A 21,795-nucleotide genomic window follows, 5' to 3' on the forward strand; every position below is an offset into this window, starting at 1 on the left:
CACCACGCTGCAATGCATGAGCTTTGTGCTTATTAAATTACGTGGCTTTGGTATACAATTAATACTGTACTATTGCCATTGCAGGGAAAACTGCTCAAGGGCGAACAAGGCAAGCTATGCAGATCCTCTAAGCTCAGGCAATCAGCCATGAGGAAGCTTGTCAACCACAGAAACCTCATTTTATTGTAAGTAACTTCCTTGTCTAAGGACAACAGCTTCAGCTGCCTGCAACAGCTCCTGTCTGTACTCACTAGAAGACATGTTAACTAGATAATTCAATCCTTGAGCAGTATAAAAATAAAACCTGTTAAGTTCAGGTATTTCATCCTAAAGAGACTTAAAATCTAATTCCTGGATACGATTAGAAGTAGTCAATCTCTTACAAAAAAACAAACAAACAAAAAAACCCCACAGATTTCTTTCACCTTTAAGGCTTTTATTCCATTATTCAGAATCTCAGCTCTGACAGCTTCACAGAATGTAAGAGCGCCCAGCTTCTCTTATAATGAAAAGCTAAGCTAAACTCAAGATTAATGCCATTATTAAGCTTGAAGGTTTAGACGTATAGGTTCTGTTCTATTCTTTTCTATTTGGAAGATACCACCAAACCAAGCTTATAAAAGGCAGCCTTGTGTAGGTGAAGTCTATAATAACAAACATACAACAGCACTTCATCACACTTACAGTCTGCCTATCTCATTCCTGTTTTAATAGACCCTTTCAAGTCACTGGAAACAATCCACTGGAGGAAAGGGAAAAAATAAAAAAATAAATCCAAGACTTGTTTCGCTATGCCTCCTTTCCTAAGTCATTCCTCCACTGGATCTGCAGCCTGCTGTGCACAATAGGCCAGAGGGAGCCAACCTGCACATACACATGTAGCTGGGAGCTGCTATCACCACCACCATGCAAGAGAAATAGGTTTGGAAACTTCTGTACCAAGCAAACCAGAAACTAGAAAACCTGGGAAGATTCAGTAATGTAGACGATTTGCCTGCAAACACTTAAAAAGCATCTAAACTTTAGCCACTTGTTCTGACTCAACTTCCAATACTGTGTATTTGCAGAGCTTGAAATAGTACTTTTCTACTTAGTTACTTCAAGTAAACCAGAAACAAGAGCTATGCCAGCAGGAAAGGAAGTTCTTTGGGTGAAATCATTGACAATTCCATGAAAAGAAAAATATATATATTACGGGTATTGTGGAAACTAGAGTAACAAAGCTCGTCAATGGAAGCAAAACTCTGACAAGCTCTAGCTATGCTGAGGAATGAGAACTATTCAGTATTAGAACTGTTTACATTCATGTTTGCCAGCAGTAAGTAAATTACATACTCTGTATACTGACCCTTGGTTCTAGGACACCCTTTGTTGATTTATTACCCAGAGCCTCAGTCCTAAATCCAGGTAGTAATTAAGAGAAACACTGTCTTAGTGGGAGTAAGCTGTGTTTTTAATTATTGCCTCCTTTGAAGTACTGTTTCCAAATAGGAATATCCAGATCCTGACTTCACAACCTGGTTATGTCCAGTGTCCAGCCTCCACAGACAAGAGACTAAGAGGTCTTTCCTCATTAATAGAGCAGCTTACTTTTTTTAGGAATGTATGGCATTTGTAGTTGGCACATTCTTGATGCCAGTATTTTACACTTCACTTTTAATTGGCACAATTTCTCTGTCAAAGTCTCAGAAAACCCAAACAACTGAGCATAGACTCCACATTTCATTTGCTATTTACACCAGGAAAACATCCACATGCTTACACAGCTATTCTAATTCTTCAGTATTGCCTTTCACTACATACCTGCCGTAGGTTCTGAACTGAAGATGATAAAGAAGTCTATCACCCGTGATGTGAAGTCAAAGGCTGTTTGTTGGCCGCCATGGATGACAGAGATACTGTGCCGGTCACCATAGCTAGCCCGGGGCATCCCTCCTTGGAATATAATGTAAGGAAGCCTGAAGAGAAAGATGTAGATAAGTAGCGTATGCTGAAATGAGGAGTAAGGACAATTTCAAAGACTTGAGGCAAATCTAACTTTGACAAGAAAATTCTTACCGTGTTACTCTAAAGGGGTGTTATGGCATTTGCACCCTTTAAGGGCCTCTTGCTAAAAGTACTGAGCAGAGCGAAGGGATAGACCAAGAACTTACCCATTTTTTGTTGTCTGCCAGTAGATCTTGGAGATGGCCTTGCAAGGAAAAGGACCTAAGAGAACAGAGTTAGTTATCGTAATTTGAGAAGTGTATCTTTACACAGGAAGTTCCTTACTCTGCTTCACCTAGTTAGGAGCACGCAACCCAAGGTCATCGCAGGCTCCCTGTCAAAGGGAGCCGCCTGAATTTGGAGACACCACCACCACCTCCCCCGGCCAAGCCACATCAGATGCAACAATCCTTCCGGGACATGCTCATTCCCACAGCACTCCTCAACAAAACAAGGCTCAGACCCAAGGGGAAGTTCTGAACTATGTTGCTGATGGCTAACAGGGATGGGGAGTGCTGCTGTAGAAGCTGATTAACTAGAAAGGATTGTCAAAAACACAGCCATTCCCGAAATTAATGTAAAGGTGATAGAGCTTTAGAAGCTTCTATATGCTTGAAAGGTGAGGTCATTCCCATTTGATGGGTTTCAGCAAATCAGAGGCATCATTTCATCACTGCTGTTTGACAAAAACTGCACTTAGCTCACTATTAATTACAAAAGATCCAAGCAACTCCTGCTGAACAGGATACTTGAACTAAACCAAAGAGCTGAATCACAAACACCCTTCTTCATAAAGCATATAAGTTTCTTCAACACATTTTTTTCTCCATGCACAAGACAGACCTCAGTGATGCAAAGGAGTTTAAAATCCAAAAGAGAGACTGGAAATGCTTTAATTTAGGCTCGCAAGCCATTCAAAAGGCAGCACTGCATTTTGCCATCAGGATTAAACATTAGGGAGAACCTGACTTAAATATTCCACACAAGCTCAAATGAGTTGGAGTTTCAGATGAATATACAACAATTAAACCTCAGAGAAAGGATGAGTTCTATAACCACATACTGACCATAAGGCACAAGGTTTTCCAGAGGCTCAGGCTGCCTGTTGTCATTGGATACTGGCCACTGGGTGTAACTTCCATCATAGTGGCAACTAATGAATTTACTGCCATCCCTCTGCCAGTAGAGGTTCTCCAGTTGCTGAAGAGGAAGAGACACAGTGACTGCTCTCCAGAGGACTGTTAACCCCTCCAAAACCAGCTCATTCTTAGTGAGAGAAGCTTTGTCAGGCTCTCCCTGCACCCACTTGTCTTCAAAGGGCCCTGAGAGGAGACAGCTTTTTCCCCCCCCTGCTAAATTGACTTCAGACTAGATTAATACCTGGCTGCCCAGGAAATGGTGTGTGACTTTACTATTTTGAAGGTCCCAAAGGACAATCAAGCCCCTACTGTATCCGATCAGGATCTGGTCAGGATTCTTAGGATGCTCCCGGAGGGCTTCCACCAGTTCACATGATCGCCTGTTACAGTAATCTTCTGGCACCCTACAGAAGCAGAAGAGAAAACCTAGAAAAGTTTACTCCAGGTGCAATCCAATATGACTGTAATAACAGTTAAGGTAGAAGAAAGAGGACCAAAGCAACAAAAAATTAAAACAGATAAGAATAAGTACGATCTTTCCAGGAATCTGTCAAGCAGCAGAAAATCTTACATAAGACATCACACCAGGCTCCTGGAGGCCTGCCAAGGGAACCAGCATCTAGTCCCATCTTCTTAAGGGAAAACCCATGGTTTACAGTGAATTCCAGGACTGGACCCCCCAGAAATGTGAAAACAGTCTGAATTGCCTGCGCTATTCTCTCGTGACCCTTACAGTATGAGTAATTGTGTACAAATGTACCGAACAGAGGCATTTGGTTTCTCTAACAATTTGTGCATAAAGCTGGCTCTGGATTTTTTTTTTTTTTTTTAACTGACATTTCCATGACAGAAGGAAGTGACAAGGACACAATGTAGGACAAAGTTTTCAGCAGCACTTAAACCTCCAGAGCGACAAAATCCTCGTTTGGACAAAGCAGCATCAGAAGTTCCACCTATTGTCGAAAAAGTAAATGTGTAATTACAGCTAAGGGTAACTTTTGTCACAGGTGTAGACACAAGGGACAGGGCACAAGACTCGCAGCTTCACTCCAGGTGTCTCCTGCACAGTTCTGCCCATTTCCCGGCAGTGACAGTACTGGGTTCACAGGGACAGAAACTGTCACTTAACACATACCAGGCCAAAAGTTACTTTCACAGGAGTCATGCAGATTTGGATGGTGCTTAATACATAACAACGAACCCCAATACCTAAGCGAGGGAAACATTTGAACACAGGATCTATCTGCTAGTGGGATTTCACTTCTACGCAGCAGCGCCTGTTTGCTCACTCACCGTTGCAGCACGGCCTCGGAGGTTATGGTCCTGTCCTCTAGTACTCTGAACGATGGAAGCTCCACCACAAAGACGTTGCCGCTCTCCGTACCAAGATACAGAACTTCCCGCGAGGAGTGGGGAAGGACAGCCGTTATCTGCGTAGCGCTTGGAGGAGACCTGGAGTTGCAGAGGAAATCTGGTTAGCAGCACACAAGGCGGCAAACCTTACTGAACTTGAGAGCTGACGGTTCACCAGGGACATTTACAGAAGTGACGTTTGTCTTGAGGGCAGAGATTTTGAGCCAAGCATGATATTTCAAAGGAGGAGAACACTACCTTTAAGATAAATTACATCAAAAGACTTTTGGCAAGCGCATGAACAAAGACGCAGATGCCTTTTTACAGCAGCCTCTCTTACTAAGCTGTCCCTAAAGCAGCTAAAAATAGCTCACCCAAAAGTGGCAAGATCATGTGAAACTGAAATCATAGCAATATTTTAAACTCTTACTTAAGGGATGATTAGATTTGCTTAACCTTAAGATTTATTGCTCCTGTACACACAGAAGTGGATGCACATTAACCTTTAAAAAAAAATAAAAAATCACTTTTTACATTGGTACAACAGTCCTTAGAGGTCGTCTCCTGGGCCCTAGCAAACTGTTTCCATGGAAGCCCCTTTTAATGGATTCATAGGAGCAAGAGTGTCTCTGAGATCAGGACAAGCTCCAGCTAGAACAATAGCAGAATTTTCCTACTTGCTTCCTACTTACTTATCCCCAAACTAGCTCGAAAACACTCTTGCAGATTACCCAGGTGGCCCTTTCAGGGTGAAGCGGCGCTCCTCCTGCAGCTCGGATGCTCCGTTGTGCTGCCTCAGGCTCCAGAGGTGCAAACTGTTATCATCGAGTAGTGTCACCAGCTGGCACTACAAAACAATATCCTTCGTTTGAGAATCACAACATTAAAATTAGCACAGTAGATGTAGCAATAAAGTTGCTGCTGTTCATAACCCTCTCTGCTAAAGTAGGATTGAGGAGCCAGCCACAGCTTTTCATAGTGGTGCATACATACAGTTGCATTCAGCTGCACAGCAGCAGTGCTGTCAGTTAATGACGTGGGACTTTGGGGTCTAGGGGAGACAACAAGTAGCCTAAAGGCTGAAAAACCTCTTATACAGGACAAAGACACAGGCTGTCACCAGTTGGGAGACAAGGATTTCGGCCCTTGAAAACCAGCCTGCGCTGTGGAGCTCAGCGAGGCATGTGTGAGCTGCTAGCACAGCACCTCCTCGCTCGGCACGGTTTGCTGCAACACACCCCAGCCTTGGGTGGGGCTAATGTAGTCTACTACACCGCACTCCTTGCATTCTTCACGTTCAACCTCATTCTGGAGGGTTGTGTCAGAGTCCTTTTACGAGCCCAGCCCTTCTGGCTGTATGTTCAAATTGAAGCATTTTGCCTGCTAAAGCCACACCTGGTGCAACACTCCCCGTGGGAGTTTCAGTTTATACCATTAGTTAAGCAAACAGCCACCCAAAACTGCTTGAGAATTAAATCTGTCTCATAAAGAGGCCACTGGCGATGTACTGGGGGTGTCAGGTAAAGAAGCACCTGGCTAAGACACCGGTCTGCCAGACAAGAGAAGGGAAAGCGGTTAGACAGCCACTAGCCACTTGGAAAGTTTTGTCTTCCTGTTTTTAGTTTGTGGCAATGACAGTTCAGCCGTCCCCAAAAGCAAGATTCAGCACCCAAACACAAAGGCAACAACCGTAAGAGCAGTATTGTTTTGAATTCCCCCAAATAATGAAATCTGTTCAGCAGCAGCTACGGCTCCACCTGTTCTTGCAGTAGGGTTGGGTGGGTTTTGTCCTGCAGAACAGGGGTTGCAAAAGGAAAAGGAAGTTTTTGTTTCTGCTTCAGGCTGCCTGAACTATTCAGGCCTTATTACCATTCCCACTGTACTTGAGATAAATGGCCAGTTACAAACAATAAACCTCCTCTAAGTTTTATCAAACATCTCTGTGGCAAGGAGCGCTACCGAGAGCACAAAATATACTAGGATAAGTGTTCCAGACCAAGCAGCATTTGAATAAACTTGATATTAGGAGTCCAGTTACCCAGACCAATTTTAAAGTCAACACCTGTTTAAGAGAAGTCTACATAAGTCACAGAAGAACTGAAAATACACTCACCTGATCAGGTATAAAGTGTATCTGCATTACAGTATTGTTTTCTTCATGTAAACCCATGAACTCCACCCCAGGAGCGCCATATCTGAAGGGCTTGTTGAGGATCAGTAGTATTTAAGATGACCCAGAGCTACAATTAATTGATAAGAAGCTTGCTAGCAAGCAACATGAAGAGAGATTAGTTTGCAACCAGGTCGTACTGTTAGCAATCCGGACTGAGGAGAACCAGTGCAAACCTACTTTGATTTTCTGTGCTTGTGGTGGGTTGCTACAGAAGAACGTGGAAGTTTCCTCGTCTTTTGAGCATATGCAGAAGAGGTGCCTGGACCCTGTTTTTTCTCAGAGATGTTTAGTGGTTTCCCCGACACTACAATCCTGCTTAACTCATTTGTAACCAGGAGACAGATGGCTCCTGCCTGCATGTGGAGTTCAGCCTCTGCACACAAACAACACTGGGAATGATTAAGCAGGCACAGAGAGCACCAACTTTTCCTTTCTGGGCTGAGCAATATGCCTGCTTTACAGCACGCCCAGCTGGCATGCTGCCACGGGAATCACTCACTGCCCTGTACATGCAGTACTGGACTGGACATCGCTCTTTTGGGAGAAAAAGGAACCACCCTCAGTATTTAGGTCTCTAACACCTGGATGGTCACAAACTCAGGAAGCTGAAAGTATTTTTGACTTCATTTTTAACCTTTGAAATAGAATTGCTTTAAAAACCAGAACCCTGCCCCCTGGCCCAAATATTTAAACAACCCTGGAATTTACAACATGAAGGATTACTAAACTGAGGTCAGATCTTGTCTGACCTCCTGCATAGCAAGAGCAAAGCGCCCCATCTAATATCTGCATCAAGTTCTGCTTCTGTTTGAGCTATAATTCAGCTCTCGGCAGGATAATCCCACCCTGATCAGACTGGAATCACTTTAAGGCAAACTGCTCTAGCGTTCAGTAACCCTTCCTTGCAAATTTACACTTTGTCTGAGTTTAAATTTGGACAGTGTCTCCAAACACAATTACACCTTCTTATGCTATCAGAGAAATCTATCCCAGGCGGTTTGAAGGAATACAGTTTGATGGCTCCCGATCGCGTTCCAATGGCCATGAGGCGAAGAAATGGGCTATAGCCCAATGCACTGGGTTGATGGGGAAATCCATGTTCCACAGTCTGGTAGAGAGAAAAAAATTACGATTAACAGCATGTTTCATGGACATTGTTACATACAGATGAAAGACAAAAGTTAAATATGGTGTGGCAGTGTGAAACACAGCATTTAACGATAGCTTTTTCTGTTGAAGTCTTCAAATAGAGCAAATTAGATTTGCTGGAAAATAATCTCAGGCCAGATCTGATCCAAGAGCCCCTGGCTGCACAGCCCAGACATGCAGAAGTGCAACAGAAATGAAAAAGCAATATTCCAAAACCAGTAATCCACACAGTTCTTTATATTAAATTTATAAATAACTCTGCACAAGCACAGCTTACTCAGTCTCCGCAATACACTGGATCAGTCCTCATCAACTTTACTTCCTGTAAACCACCTGTTCAGCATAATTTCAAAGTCTGACACAATTACTGCTTATTGTAAGGTCAGTTTTATCTGTTAAATTCCATATAAATCAGCCTCCATAACCTTCACTTCTTGATTGCCATCAGGAAGCGGTGCAAAGTTATGAAGAAGCGTTGAGTGAACACCAGCGCTTACCAAGAAAACCAAACAGATTACCTACGGGGCAATCAGGAAAACGAATGCATCTGATACCCAATTTCCAGAGGTAGCATGAGGAACACCAGCCTTTCATGAGAACAGGAGCCTGCTAGGCTACCTCAGACTAAACCAAAGCCATTCTGTAAGGAGAAGACATCAGTAACTATCACGGAGGATAAGCTGTATGTTGCTTGCTCTTAGCAGCTTCCCTAAAGCAAAACGCACATCGCATCAAGAACAAGATTTGGGGCGTGCGGTATACAGCCATCTGCACGCTTAGCAGGGCTGACGCATTTACACGCTATGGCAGAACCTTCTGCCATCCTTATAGGTTGCAACCAAGCTGTTCGTGAAATAGCTCAATCAAGTTTTTAGAAGTGCTAGTGTATAGCTGTCGTCATTGTTTAGAGAAAACAAGCATGCTTGAAGGTTCAAGAGTATATAGCTATATAAAGAGTGATCTGTGTGCCAAGATTAATAGGGCTACCGCACTGGAAAACATTCAGTTGTACTTTCAGTGCAGATATAGCTACAGGAAGAGATGTATGGCTAAAGTGAGTTGGATAGCTAGAGAATAGGGATTTGTTTCAAAACAGCCTGAGGACAGGTCACACAAAAAAATAAATGAATAAACAGAGAACCCTCTGTCTACAAAAGTAGGCACTTGCTCCTCACTCCCATCCTTGTTTCTGTCATTTCACTGAGACGGAGCTGCCACCTTACCTGACTTTACAGTCTGTTCAACCTAAAACTAACACCTGGACTTTATTTCCTGCACAGTGACTTCCTAGCTTAATCCTTTGTAGGAGAACCAAATAAAAGCTTGTTTCATTTGTGTGGTCATGCCATTAGCCTGAGGTGTTCGCCGCTGAAAGGCAGCCACAAAGTAGTTTAATGACCTTTTACTGTTCCTGCTCACGGGCACAGGAGGATACGGCTGACTCCACAGTCTGCTAGATCCCTTCAGCTTTGGCCATTTGACCAGAATTCAGACGCTGTAAGACAGACCTCCTTCCTCCAAATCAGCAGTTACCCCAGTTTGAAGTGACGCCAGGGGAGGCTCGGCCATTTTAGAATAGACACAAAATTGGAAAGATTGGAGCATTTCCCATTTTTCTGCTTACCAACTCATAAGACTGGGCAAAGGAGGCGTTACTAAATTTTAACCTTTTAGACCTAGTAATTTAAGATTATCACTACTGGCTCAAAAAGCAGCAAGTTTATTCCCTTCATGATAGCTTAGTCTCCAGCCTTACTTGTCTATGTTATAAGAAGGTAATTCAAGAGTTACATTTGTATTATCAAAAATTTTTTCGAGAAGCCAGGGTTTTTAGCGTTACACTTGAAGTTGTTGCAACTAGGCAAAGGTCAGTTAGCACACACAAAACCTCCTAGAGGCTGTATGAAATTAGGAACTAAACCTACAGACTCAGCATTGGAACAGAGCAGTTTTCTAATCTAATACAGGTGAAGAATTTCTGTGTACCATAACAGCTACTGAGACGACACAGAAAAGATTTCTAGTTGCCAAAGAGTGGGAGTATGAAGCCACGGTACATAGTCTGGGGAAGAAAACCCAAGATAACATGTTACCTTAACAACAGATCAGGCATTCAACTGAATCTGCTGTAACATAAGCTACAGACACCATTACGCTCCCCCCCAAAACAGAGCAAGGAACTTGTCAGGGAGAAACTAGTGCCATTTCGCCATTAGCTTTAGTTTCAGCTTGCTCACAGCCACTGAACCGCCAGGCTGCTGGCGGAGCTAGGTGTCATTTTTAATGAAACATCAATTAGAAACCGAGTTTTGTCTGAGACTTCTTCCAGTCCACAAGAAAACCAGGGTTTAGCCATAATTCTCATAATAGAAAAACATGACCTATAAGATACATACTACATTTTAGGATGCTGTCAGTGCTAGCCTTAATATTGGCCTAATTATATCCTGGGTTTGATGTGCTGATTTGTAAACACATTAGGCAAGTAAATATAAGCTTAATTTTTTTTTAAATACAAGCCCCAATGAACTGCAGAACAGAGCGCACCACTCAGTCCTAACGCTAGGAAGGTAAGTTTCCCCCTAGATTTGCCTTTAATAGAAAACTCAGAATAAACCTCACATACCACAGGCAAGTGTGCAAAAGCTACAGCAACTATTACAACCAGGAGTAAACTGTGAGCAACACTGTGCCACTGCGGAAAACAGCAACATGAGCACAAGGAGAGCGACTGTCAGTAACAACCATAGCCCGTTACACACCTGTTTACCGAGTAAAATAAATCTATTAATGGTTTCTGATCGCCTTGTATTATCCAACCGAGGTACCCATAAGGCAGAAGGGAAGATAACTCCCTCCGCTGTCATTCATTCGTTTCCACAGCAGGGCAAGAAGGGGCCACGTGGTGGCTTTCTGGCCACAGCAGACCCCAACAGGGCCAGGCATTCCCACTGTAGTCACTACCCCACATCTTTTCCTTGCACTTATTTATATGCAGGAGCTTTTTTTCTTTCTTTCTTTCTTTCCAGTCGCATCAAGTTCAACCGGCCTCCTTTCCTCCTCTCTCAAGCAGGTTTCAGCAGCCGGTGCTTTCACCTGCTCAGCAGGTAAACCCAGCCAGGGGGCAGCAGGCAGCAGAGGTGACAATGGAGCCTTTCAGCAGAGCTGGAAGGAGAAACCAGAGAGGCAACAGTGTGGCCTCCTTCTCAAAAGGGCCTTTGTTTCTTTGGGGAAAACGAGGAGCTTTCATTTTCATTTTTCCTTAGACTACAGATTTGTCAGCACCGGTGAAAGGAAGCCTGATGTCAGCAGCATTAACTAAGAGAAACACTTCATGTCAGTCTCGTTTACTGCAGGAAAAACGGCCAAATTAACAGTTGTTTCTCAGCCCACACTAAAGCTGGGCAGATGAAATCTGGTGCCGTCTTCCTCCTTTCATTTCTCTCCGCTTCTCCTCTCAGGTTGTTTTATGACAAAGCGGAGACAAATCCAACGGCATGCAATACGAACCCCGCACCTTCGTTAATGTGCCTTTTGAAGAAATAATGAAGTCAGAATGTGTTAAATCCACTTTGCGTAGACACTAATTGAGTATTTAAGGTAAGCTATCCATCACACCCATTACTGAAGGGTTAGGAAGACTAAAAAGAGGGGAAAAACACACAAAGCCATAAATTAAAGGCAATGCTCCCAGTTTGGTAACACTCAGCTGTAAGACAGGCTGGTTCACCTGTGTGCTACCCATCATCTAGGCTGACAGTGCCAGCCTGAACATGTTCATTCTGCAGGGCTTGGGCTGAGCCAAAGGCATCCAGATACTACTTCCAGAAGCAGGATAAACTTAAAGGAGTAGACTGCCAAGTCCACATACCTTATCCTTCATTCTATCCAGCGAGCTAAAAACAGAGTCTCACAACAGGTACACACAAGTATGGGAAGCTCTTAGCCGCACCGAGGAACAGACACACAAAGCTCGAGTCACTCGAGCAGAATTTGGGAAGGTTCTCTGTGAAACAAGCACAAGTTTGAGGAGAGCTTGAAGAACTAGTCTAGTCCAGTTATCAGTCCTTTAAAACCATCCAAACCACCTCTTTTACGAATTAGAGATGCAAGAGGAAAACCGTAAAAAAAAAAAATCACAGGTTATTGAAACCTGAGGGAGTAAAACAAAACAAAAAAATCCAAATGCAACAAATATACACATATAACATATATATATTCTATATAGAAATATATATATACACTATATATAATATAGTGTATCTATATATCTAGTTTTTTATATCTATAACTGCCTGTATGTAACTGCCTCCTGCCTTTTTTAATTAAAAAATTCCATTCCTGGGTCAACATGACCAAAAACACTCCACTCCATTAACACTGAATTTGCGTGGCAGTACGCATGAATATTCAACTTGCACGTAACCAACAGAACGAGGGCAGGAGCACCACATCACTTTTAGGGTACAGACCTTCCATTTAGTCACTACCAGCATCACGAGTAGACACAGGCTGTAGAGATGCAAGTCCTCTCACCAGCAGCTTATAGTCCCACAAAATATTTCCCAAGGGGGGTTTTAAGCAGAAGTGTTTCAAAGGCCTCAAATAATAGGTATCAAAAAACTTGCTTACCACCACACTGTTTTTACTAGCATGTTAGACATGGACAGTCCTGGCCCAGAAAACACCCTAAAATTCTTGGCTCCTTGTAGCCACCACCTTTGACAGGTCAGAATTAAGGTCTGTCTTTCCCAGCCTTTCTCAGCCTACCTAGCAGTGGGTAGATGTTTATTGTAGCAAAGGGTAGGCTTTCAAGGGATCCCATTATCTCTAGAAATACTGGAATGGAACACACAAGATTTGAACAAGCTTGTAAGAACACAATATAAAAGATTCTAGTATCATGTAAAAGCACTGGTACATTCCCTTTCCAACTTCTTGTTGGAAAAAAAACAAGTTAGTTTGGCTTAAAAGTGCAAATGCATTTTGCAAGGCCTTTCATCATCAAGTTGTTAATGAAGGTAAATCATTAGGAAGTGTCCAAAGTAGCCACCTCCCTAGAAACAAGATGCCATTTTTACCTTCAGGTCTGAATCAAATGAAGCCACATACCCTGATGCCAAGCTCTAATATAGTTGGAAGTTTCCCTCTGCTGCAAAAGCTAGCTCTTTCAATCCTGTTTTGCATCATCCAAATTAGTCCTGGTAGGTAAAGTTTAGCCAAAAGTTCTCATAAGAGAAAGATTTATTCAAGGAAGAAATAGCAAAGGTTGCTCTGAAATATGTAGCATGCTACATGCTTTTAACCTATTCATTTTAACCCATCACTGGGATGTCTTGAAGCTGACGCTGCATTTGGCTAAATACAAGCAACTGAACACCGGACTTCATTTACTGAAACTTTTACTGCATCTGCACTAGCATTTCCTCATGGTAACGAGCAGAAAATAGGCCAGAAACAGTCCAAGTTCCTTTTGTCTCTGATGATGGGGAGTGTGGAAATGATGCATATTAGTACCAAATTACATTAAATGATTCATTTCAAATCTCCAAGCAAGTTCCACTTTAAGGGCATATCTACACTAAGGTTTTAATGAATCAAGAAGGTTATTTCCTCGGCTTACATCACTTACCATTATACTTTTCAGCCAAATTCCATTTAACCTCAGAAATAAAAACCTACAAATATACTTCTGATACCCAGTGGAGGGTACTGTAAGTAGCCATTAGCCTACCAATGAATTAATATCAGGCATTTACAAAGATGAAAACACTGTTCCTGGCCAGACTAGCTGGAGCTCTAAAGAAAATGCCCAGAGTGCTGGATAGGTAGGTAGTGCAGCCAAGCATTGCTGCTCCCAATTCACAGGGGGAAAAGGAGGGGGTGGAGGCACAGACAGAAAAACAAAACAAAACACCCTAGATACAGATTCAGACTAAAATAACAGCAAGTTCATTATGAATGGCCACTGTGTTGCCTAGGCATTCCCATATTTCCATCTCAGACCTCCGATTCTGCATTTAAACAACAGAAGTACTGCTTATAAACCCACAGCATAATCACGGGCAGAGAAATCTGGCAGCTGCTTCAGCTGCGTCTTAGGTGCAGCTCCCCAAAATGTTTACTTCCATCGTGATACTGCAAAGACTACCTATACCATAAGCAATCACAGCACGTGGCAAGGCAGTGAAGATCTCTTCTTTCACTGACAGCGCCACTGAACCAACAGCATGACAATATGCTTTTTCTTAACAAAAGCCAGAACTGAAAACATGCTCATGAGCTTTAAGAAAACAAGTCAGGCACTTGAACGCATTGGAGGAAATAAAAAAAGTGCAGTACTGAAAACTGGAACAAACCACCTCTCCTAAATTTAACTTTTCCACCCACACTCAGGTAGTTTTTCCTTCCCTTTTTACTCTGCAATGACTCTGGACGGATTTGCCTCACACACATATACTTTAAAGTTTGAGGAAAGCACCATACCTTATTAAACTGGAAAAGGTCACGTTTGAGTCTCTCTCTCACTGGATCATGTCCGGGTCTTAAGAACCTTCTCATCTTCCCTGCTGTATTACCTTGGCACCAAAAATCCTAAAAAGAAAAAAAAAAAAAGACAAAGCCATATAAACAAAAGCAGCCTGAGAAGAGAAGCAAGCAGAAGTAGGTTATTTCGGTTTAGCAGGTAACAGAAATCAGCCAGAGCAGAATGAGACAATACAGCTATAGAGTAACTAAAACCCGACACCACTGCCGATCTCCATCCCTGGTGGCAGGATTTACTTACAGAATACTGTTTTCACGTTGCCTAAGTGGACCTAAGAGGACAGATCCGAGAAGAGCCTCGTATTTGTGCCGCCCAGGAGATCCTTTGTCCAGATATGCAAAGGGGATTTTAGAAGAGTTTTTAACCCTTGGCCGTTTTGCTTTCTCTTCAGCTGACCTTATCCAAGGAAGAGGCAAGCAAAAACACAGCAATTGCATAAACGTTTAGAGAAGCCCGCTGTAAAGGTTAGCTCCCAGGCTTGCAGGCACGATTGACTAGGATCAGTTTTCCCCCCAGGTAACCCTCCGGCTATTGAGCTAAAAAGAGCAAGAATCGCATTTTCAGCTTCCTCCATGGGTATGGCAGAAAGGGACTGTGCTGCCTGCAGGGCAGCTGCATTAATTATTAACCTGCTTTTGTAAAACATTAAGCCTAACTCACTGCTCAACGAGGGGGAAGGGGATCTCGCACCTGCGGATCAACGTACAGCTGGAAGCACAAGCCGCTCGGTAGAGCTCACAGCACCTTGCATCTCTCCCTGCACCAGCAGGAGCCGAGCAGGACACGCTAGCAAGCCTGACTCGCAGCCCAGCGATCGCTCCGGGATACCAGCTAGAGCCTCAGAGCGCGCGCAGCGCAGGAGCGCCTTCGTCGCCTCCCTCCTCTGCAGCGCTGCTAAGCGGCAAGCGAAACTCTGCCAACACGAGAGCAAAGGTTTGACTCGCATGCTGACAACTCGCCCTGGGATAAGTGTTCCTGCCTGCCCCGGCCGCCTTTCAGAGGCTCTGCTTTGCACCGCGCAGACGGCCGAGCTGTTCACAGAGCAGCTACTGGATGACGCCAATCAATGTTTCTTGACCTTAATTCACTGGGCAGGAAATTATAGCTATTTAGCAACTACTCCATGAGCAACTGAAACCGGTGCACAGGGGGGCGAGAACTTCTGCGGTGCAACGAACAATCAGCTTAGATATCCTCTAGCAACCCACCGCCAGAAGATGCACACAGCGACAGGGGAAGGTGGCTAGTGTTGCAACGGGAAGAAGAGGAACCAGGAGGGCTCAAGTGACTGCCACGACTGCAAAGCAAACAGAGCACCTTGGGCCCTCGACTCAAACCGTGGGGCTGGAAGGGTGATTGAGGGAAGAAAGCTTTCACAGCGCATCCGGAGAGACATCGGGTAGCAGAGATGATACACAGCGGCTCTCTCTGTATTCTAGCCAATAACGATGGTCTTCAGTTAATGACTTAGAACAACCAACTCAAAAGCTTGAGCTGGTTTTCAAGTGGCTCCTAGTAAGGCCTTCCCAGATGTGAAGGACCAACGAAAATACACAGCATTTACAGACAGGGAGCTCTGTAGCCAGTACACCTTCCCGAATTTTGACAAGTCTCTTTAGAAACTCCCTGAGCTGGAAGTTGCACCCCTCCATTGCATCACTCCCCTTTATTCCTAGTCAAGAGGACTAGGATGCCCTCCTGGTTTGGGGGACCAGGGGGCCACATCAGTGCCAAGAGACAAGCCTGAGTCACTCGGTCCCCAGCCAGAATCTCTAGCCTCTCAATTCACCCCTGGGAAAATGAGTGGCTCAGAGCAGCTTAGAGGCATCTGGGTTAGTGACTCGACAGCAAAACAGCACCGCTAGCACAAGTGGAGATGAAGAACATGCATAGAAACACACATAGCAGGGGGCCCCCAAAAGAGAGAAAGAACAAAAGTGCCAAGTTAACTCGAAAAAGTACAGCCTTCTACAAGGATTCAGACATAATTCTGAAATTTCAGCTCAGCTATGAGATCATCTCCCATCACAAACTTTCACCGGGTATTCCCGACAGGAAGCGGGACATCTCTACACAAGGCTATTTTTACTGTTAGTGAAAGCAACAGAGCACTCACAAGCTGCTGTGCTCTGCAAGGAGAGCGTATCACACCCATGCGTAAGGCACAGTTTGCCCTTAGCCAGAGAAGGAGAGCCAAGTGCCAGAGAGACGCACCCTTTCCACTGTCAATCAATATCCCCAACCTGTTAAACTAGGCAAATCCACAGAGAAACATCGAAAATTATGCTCCCGACATTGGAAGAGAGACCACCTCAGCCTGGGACAGCAGAGAAATTCACTGTTAGAAACAAAGTAAAGAAAAGAGTGGGCTTGATTTGAGACACTATATTTAACACCCTGCTAGAATGTTTTATCCTGAAATATTAATGGCATCTAGAAGCATGCTGTTTTAACCTGCTTATGCAAGAGATCTAGCATTCACACTCTAGCCCACAACAACTTGCTCAACTGGCTAAGGAGCATAGCAGTTTGTAGAATCAAATAGTAACTCACATGAAGAAGCATCATCCTGGCAAGCTGATGTGTCCATTGCAATCAGACAAGGCATGCTACAAGAGTCATCTCATAGTGACTTGCAGCAGGGTTTCATACCAGACCGAGGAATTTCCAAGCATCAAGGTATAGGAGGAAACAAGAAGGAAAAAGAGTATTTCTGAGCAAAGGCAGAAGGAAAAAAAGGAACAAAAGGCATCTGCTGTAGCATAGTTGTCCAAGGGGAATTATTATTACAAGTTTGCAAGGCTCTTGTAAATAAAAGAAAATTCTTTTTAATACAATAAGTGCCTCTTCCAATTTTAGTAAAAAAAAAAACAAGAAGATTCCACAATCTGTATAATCTTATCTTCCAGATGCACATTTACATATTAGCAGACCAGTTTCTCTCCCACACACCTTTGGTGTCTTACATAAAATTCTAATCCCATGTGCTCTACAGTTATCTGCCAGTCAGCATTTGCAGCCATATGGTAGCAGTTGTGGCTACCAGTAGCCAGAGTGGGATTCAGCAGTAGCCTCTGAAGCCCTGCCAGGTCTACATGTAGCTAATATTCTTATTTTCCAGGGAAACACTTCTTTATGCTTTGAAAGATCAGCCTCTCAGCAGAAACTATGTGCAACATTCTTCTTAGAAGATGTATCGAGGTCAGTCTGTTTATAAGCAACAGTAGCCCAGGGCTGAGTCAGTCCCAGTTTTGCTCACATCCAGAATATGGACACAAGGCTCAGAGTGCCTCTTACATCTAGCTCTTGCAGCTTTGCTAGCCGTATGCTTACACAAATATTATGAGTTGCCTCCTCCGCCTCATTCAATTAGATCCAGCCAGAAAGCAATTATCCTGCAGTGTTCATACAGGATGGCAGGGAAAGCATAAGTTGCAAGATGTTCCTGTTTCCAATCACAGACAGAGGAGCAGTTAACATCAAAACCAGATCTCATTCTGGCTTCCTTGCTCAGCTCAGTTCATTTTAGATATTGAGATTTATGGCAAGGACACACGCCACATCTCACGACAGACCCATCCTCAATGGAGGGCAAAATGCTCCTAGGGTCAGCAGTTGTTGCGCTTGCTGCTCTGTGTTAGCACTCCCACAGGAGAGGTTTTGCTTTGTCTTTGTCACTTTTGCACTTGGCCTTGTGCCTGGCTGCATGTGCCCAGCTTGCTGAGACACTCTAGATTTTCTCCATCAGCCAGACTTGGGCTGCGGGGAAACTGCCTTCTGTAGAAATTTGCTGTGATTTTTGCTTATGCCCTCCCCTGACAGTGGAAGTTGCAGCCAAAATTACAACAGAACCAATGCTTTAAGTCACAGTCCTACACAACAAGCCAGTTTTACACAATTAAGGAGCTCAGGTCAGAAAGTCTTCCTACATAGGCAGTATCAAAATGTGGATATTGGCCCAAATTACTCCCACAACAAAAACATATCCATAAGTGAGTTTATTTTGCTTGCATAGTAAAGTTGCAAGACACCTTCTATGTTCTTCCTAGGTAACCTTTATTCAATTTGAGCAGGTTTTCAATGGCATAAGCTCCAGCAGCTTTCTTTCCAAAATGCTGTGAAACATCTCAAGAACTCTCAAAGCCTCCTGTGCTTTAAGCTCCTGCTTTTCACTCTTTCCTTCCTCATCTTCCCTTCCTGTGTTACAGAACCTTCCAAGGGAGGACTTCTACCTCTGCATCATATTTTATCAACCCTGCTAAAATAAAAGAAGTCTTATCTACAAGCTCTGTTTGAACTACAAGCATTTAGCACTCCTATAACAAACAGTCACCACCATGGTCTTGTCTGAACCAGGCTTTCTGCCCCCACCCGGAAGTTTGCTGTTGTTCCCATTACCAACACAGTCAACAGTAACGAAACAGTGGCTGGATCAATTACACAGGGACAAGATATTCCTTAACCCCAATGACCTCTCCACAAAAAGATAATCAAAGCATCATTTAAATACTATCAAGGGCAGGAGCCACAAGATCCAACTGACTTGACTCACTGTGAAATGACAAGTTTTAGAACTTTTAGCTTGAAACGAGTGAAGCAATCTCTAGCTATTTTCTTGCTGTGCTGTCACTGTAAAGTTCACTTCTACAACCTAGCTCAGCTGTAACACACTAACAAGACAAGTACTAAATAAGAAAGCACAAGACAAGCAGAAGAGCTAGAGCAAATGAAGGAAGTTGCAGCATGTGGAAAGCTTGGAAGTGTAAGATATCTTCCTCTTTCCCCCAGGATAAAGCTTCTTTTGGGAAGATGTTCCTTCTAAAAACATCATTATTCTCATAGTTTACTGACACCAAACAGAAAGCTCCCTTACATGACATAACTGCTGATCAACTGGTAGGATCCCATCACTCACAGCTTTATAAAAACAGGTCAGTGCTCAGATGCATCTTGCATGCAAAAATCAGGCCCTAGCAGAGAGGCAGCTGAAAGATCCTTCCATAAAAAGGATTTATTTTTGTGAATCTGGAGAGAAAGACATGTAAATGAGCAACTGAACAGGCTGCATCAACACTATGAGCAGGTGGCCACCCTTAAGGATTGAAGATAGATTCCCCAAGAATTCTTAGAAAATGATCAAGAACCAATCCTACCACTCAGGAAAGTTCATGGACTTCCACAGCTTTGTGTTCAGAGTTACCAGCGACTGCCCACTTGTGAGGAATTCACTAACTGTGAAAACCTCACATGTCATTATGACTCCTATTGTATTCTCCCTGTCATGGGAGCATGACAACATCAAGTTTCAAAACGCTACAGCAAAACAAAGTCTTTGCACTGGACAATATTATCGCACACGATGCAGAACTCTTTGTAGACTTCTAAATAAGAAGCATGATTCAAGGGAAAGAATGGCTTGTCATCCTGAAAATAACTTTGGAACAGCATTTTACACCAAAGATAGTGGGGGATGGAAGCATTTTCTTGCTAAAACAGCACAGAGAAAGAAGGAGAAACTTGTAGATGAGATTTGGAGTTTGCATACAACTTCTGCACAGAGACTGAACTTCCAACTATCGCCAGTCCCTCCCTGGATAAAGTATTGTAAAGACAGATCAGACTACTAGCAGTACGGCATCCTCTTACTGGGGTGTAGTAACTGCATTACTCATTTAAGTTTAAATCCTGTTACCCTTTGACATTTCTCAAGACGTTTTTTCCTGACTGACAAAATATCTGTCCCACAAGCAATTCCCAGATAATAATCAAATTATTATACCAGAAAGCACCTGGAAGATACAGGATTATCTCAACCGGTTTAACTCCTCCAGTAATTTTCTTCAGTCAGTAGCTACAGCAGATGCAATTTGTACAAGACCAAATAGAAAAGATGCTCCTCAACACCATCCTACAAAGATGTTCAAGAACTCTTCCTCCTCTTCAATACCAGAAACTAAACAGATTCCCTTGAGTAGTTACATCTAGAGGAGCTCAACGAGCAGCACTGAGCAGGGTTAGCGAGTGCTCACTACTCGCGCAGACCGTCTTTGCCCCCTCCATGGGCCGGGCCGCTTTGCGAGCAACGCGCCAAGATGCCCGGAGAAGCCTTGGCCACGACGTACCACCGCTTTGCATCCTGCTGGCCAGGAGCACCAGCTTCCCGAATCAAAGGTAAAATCAGCAGGCAGCCTGCTTTGGGCATACAGCTTCACCTGGGACTTGGTAAAGCAAGATATTCCAGTTGACTGGAGTGCTCTCAGATGACTACGAAGAGTAGCGTTGCCAGTCAAGTAACAGATTACAATGGGCGGCTTCTAATTTTATTATCTCGGTGAAGCTCTCCTCCCCTCTTATCTCTGTCCCCGCATGAGCGCAAAGCTTCGGGCCACCACGCTGCAGCAACAGTCCCTTAAGTTACTTCAACAGCCCCATTAACAACATTAAATACCAACACGCAAAACGCCCTCCGCCGCCCCGCCGAGGCCTCGCCGCCAGGAGGCGAGGGGTCGCTAAGCGGTTCGCTCCCGCCGCGACCGCGGGTAACCCGAGACAAAGCCCCAGCGAGACGCTTCGCCTTCCCGCTTCACCTCCTCGCCGGCCCCGCGAGAAGCACCGCGCCCCCCGTCCATCCCGCTCTTGCAGGTTTGGGGAAAGGGAAAAGAAAAGGAGCGCCATGTGCTCGGCATCGGATGGAGAGGAGAGGAGAGGAAGAAGGAAAAAAAAACAAAAAGCGGACGGAGTGCCCCAAAAGGGCGCACAGCAGCTCCCAAGCCCTTCTGCCCGGAAGCGGGGAGCTCCGAGCCCCCCCGGCCCGGGCCGCGCTGCCCCCGGCGGCCCCGCTCGCACCGAGCGCCGCCGCAGGAAGTTGGGAAGCGGCAGAGCCGCAGCGGCCGCCGCCGGGGCGAAAAATCCCAGGATGTAGGAGCTGCCCGGCAGCACCGCGCGCCCCGTCCGCGGCGAGCGCCCGAAATCCAACTCCGTCAAAAAAAAGGAAAAAAAAAAAGGGGGGGGAAAAAAACACCCCACGCGTTACGGGCGAGCCAGAGCCGGCTGCGCTGGGACACGGGCACCACGGCCGAGGGCTCCTACGCAGCCGGGCCGGTGCCGGCCCCCGGCCGCCCCGCCGGAGGAGGGCCCGGGCTCCGCGGCAGAGGGGGGACGGGGGAGCGGCGAGCACCTGCCCGGAGGCTCCGGGAGCGAACGCCGCCGAGGGGGGCACCGGCGCCGGCTGCTCGCCCCGGCCCCCGCGGACGCGGACCCACTGGGAGGGCCCCCGCCGGGCACGGCCCGGCCCGGCACCTCCCCCCGCCCCGGAGCCCGGGCGGCGCCCGCCGCGGGGCCCCGCCAGGCCGCGCTCACCTGCGGGGCCTGGAGCCGGGCCGCCCCGGCCTCGCTCCGCTCCGCTCCGCGCCCGCTGCCGCTGCCCCTCGCCTGCGCGGCGGCGGCGC

The 21,795-nt window shown here is 45.1% G+C and overlaps 1 protein-coding gene across 4 annotated transcripts in view; it reads right to left on the reverse strand.

Annotated features, from left to right (window-relative positions):
- LLGL2 (LLGL scribble cell polarity complex component 2) overlaps window positions 1-21,795 on the reverse strand; it is a 34,742-nt gene extending 12,947 nt beyond the window's left edge. Inside the window, exons 1-10 of one of the 4 annotated variants that reach the window (XM_067308492.1) lie at window positions 21,707-21,795; window positions 14,287-14,394; window positions 7,662-7,759; window positions 6,592-6,673; window positions 5,210-5,325; window positions 4,419-4,577; window positions 3,367-3,529; window positions 3,054-3,186; window positions 2,154-2,208; window positions 1,804-1,958 (exon numbers count right to left, since the gene is read on the reverse strand). In XM_067308492.1, the coding sequence (XP_067164593.1) occupies window positions 1,804-1,958; window positions 2,154-2,208; window positions 3,054-3,186; window positions 3,367-3,529; window positions 4,419-4,577; window positions 5,210-5,325; window positions 6,592-6,673; window positions 7,662-7,759; window positions 14,287-14,361 (1,036 nt within the window). In that variant the 5' untranslated portion in view covers window positions 14,362-14,394; window positions 21,707-21,795. Of the gene's footprint in view, window positions 1-1,803; window positions 1,959-2,153; window positions 2,209-3,053; window positions 3,187-3,366; window positions 3,530-4,418; window positions 4,578-5,209; window positions 5,326-6,591; window positions 6,674-7,661; window positions 7,760-14,286; window positions 14,395-14,587; window positions 14,668-16,900; window positions 17,042-21,706 lie in introns of those variants that run through there. The other 3 variants (XM_067308490.1, XM_067308491.1, XM_067308493.1) reach the window with 3 other exon arrangements.

Source organism: Apteryx mantelli, chromosome 19 (assembly GCF_036417845.1).
Source record: "Apteryx mantelli isolate bAptMan1 chromosome 19, bAptMan1.hap1, whole genome shotgun sequence".
Classification (NCBI taxonomy): domain Eukaryota; kingdom Metazoa; phylum Chordata; class Aves; order Apterygiformes; family Apterygidae; genus Apteryx; species Apteryx mantelli.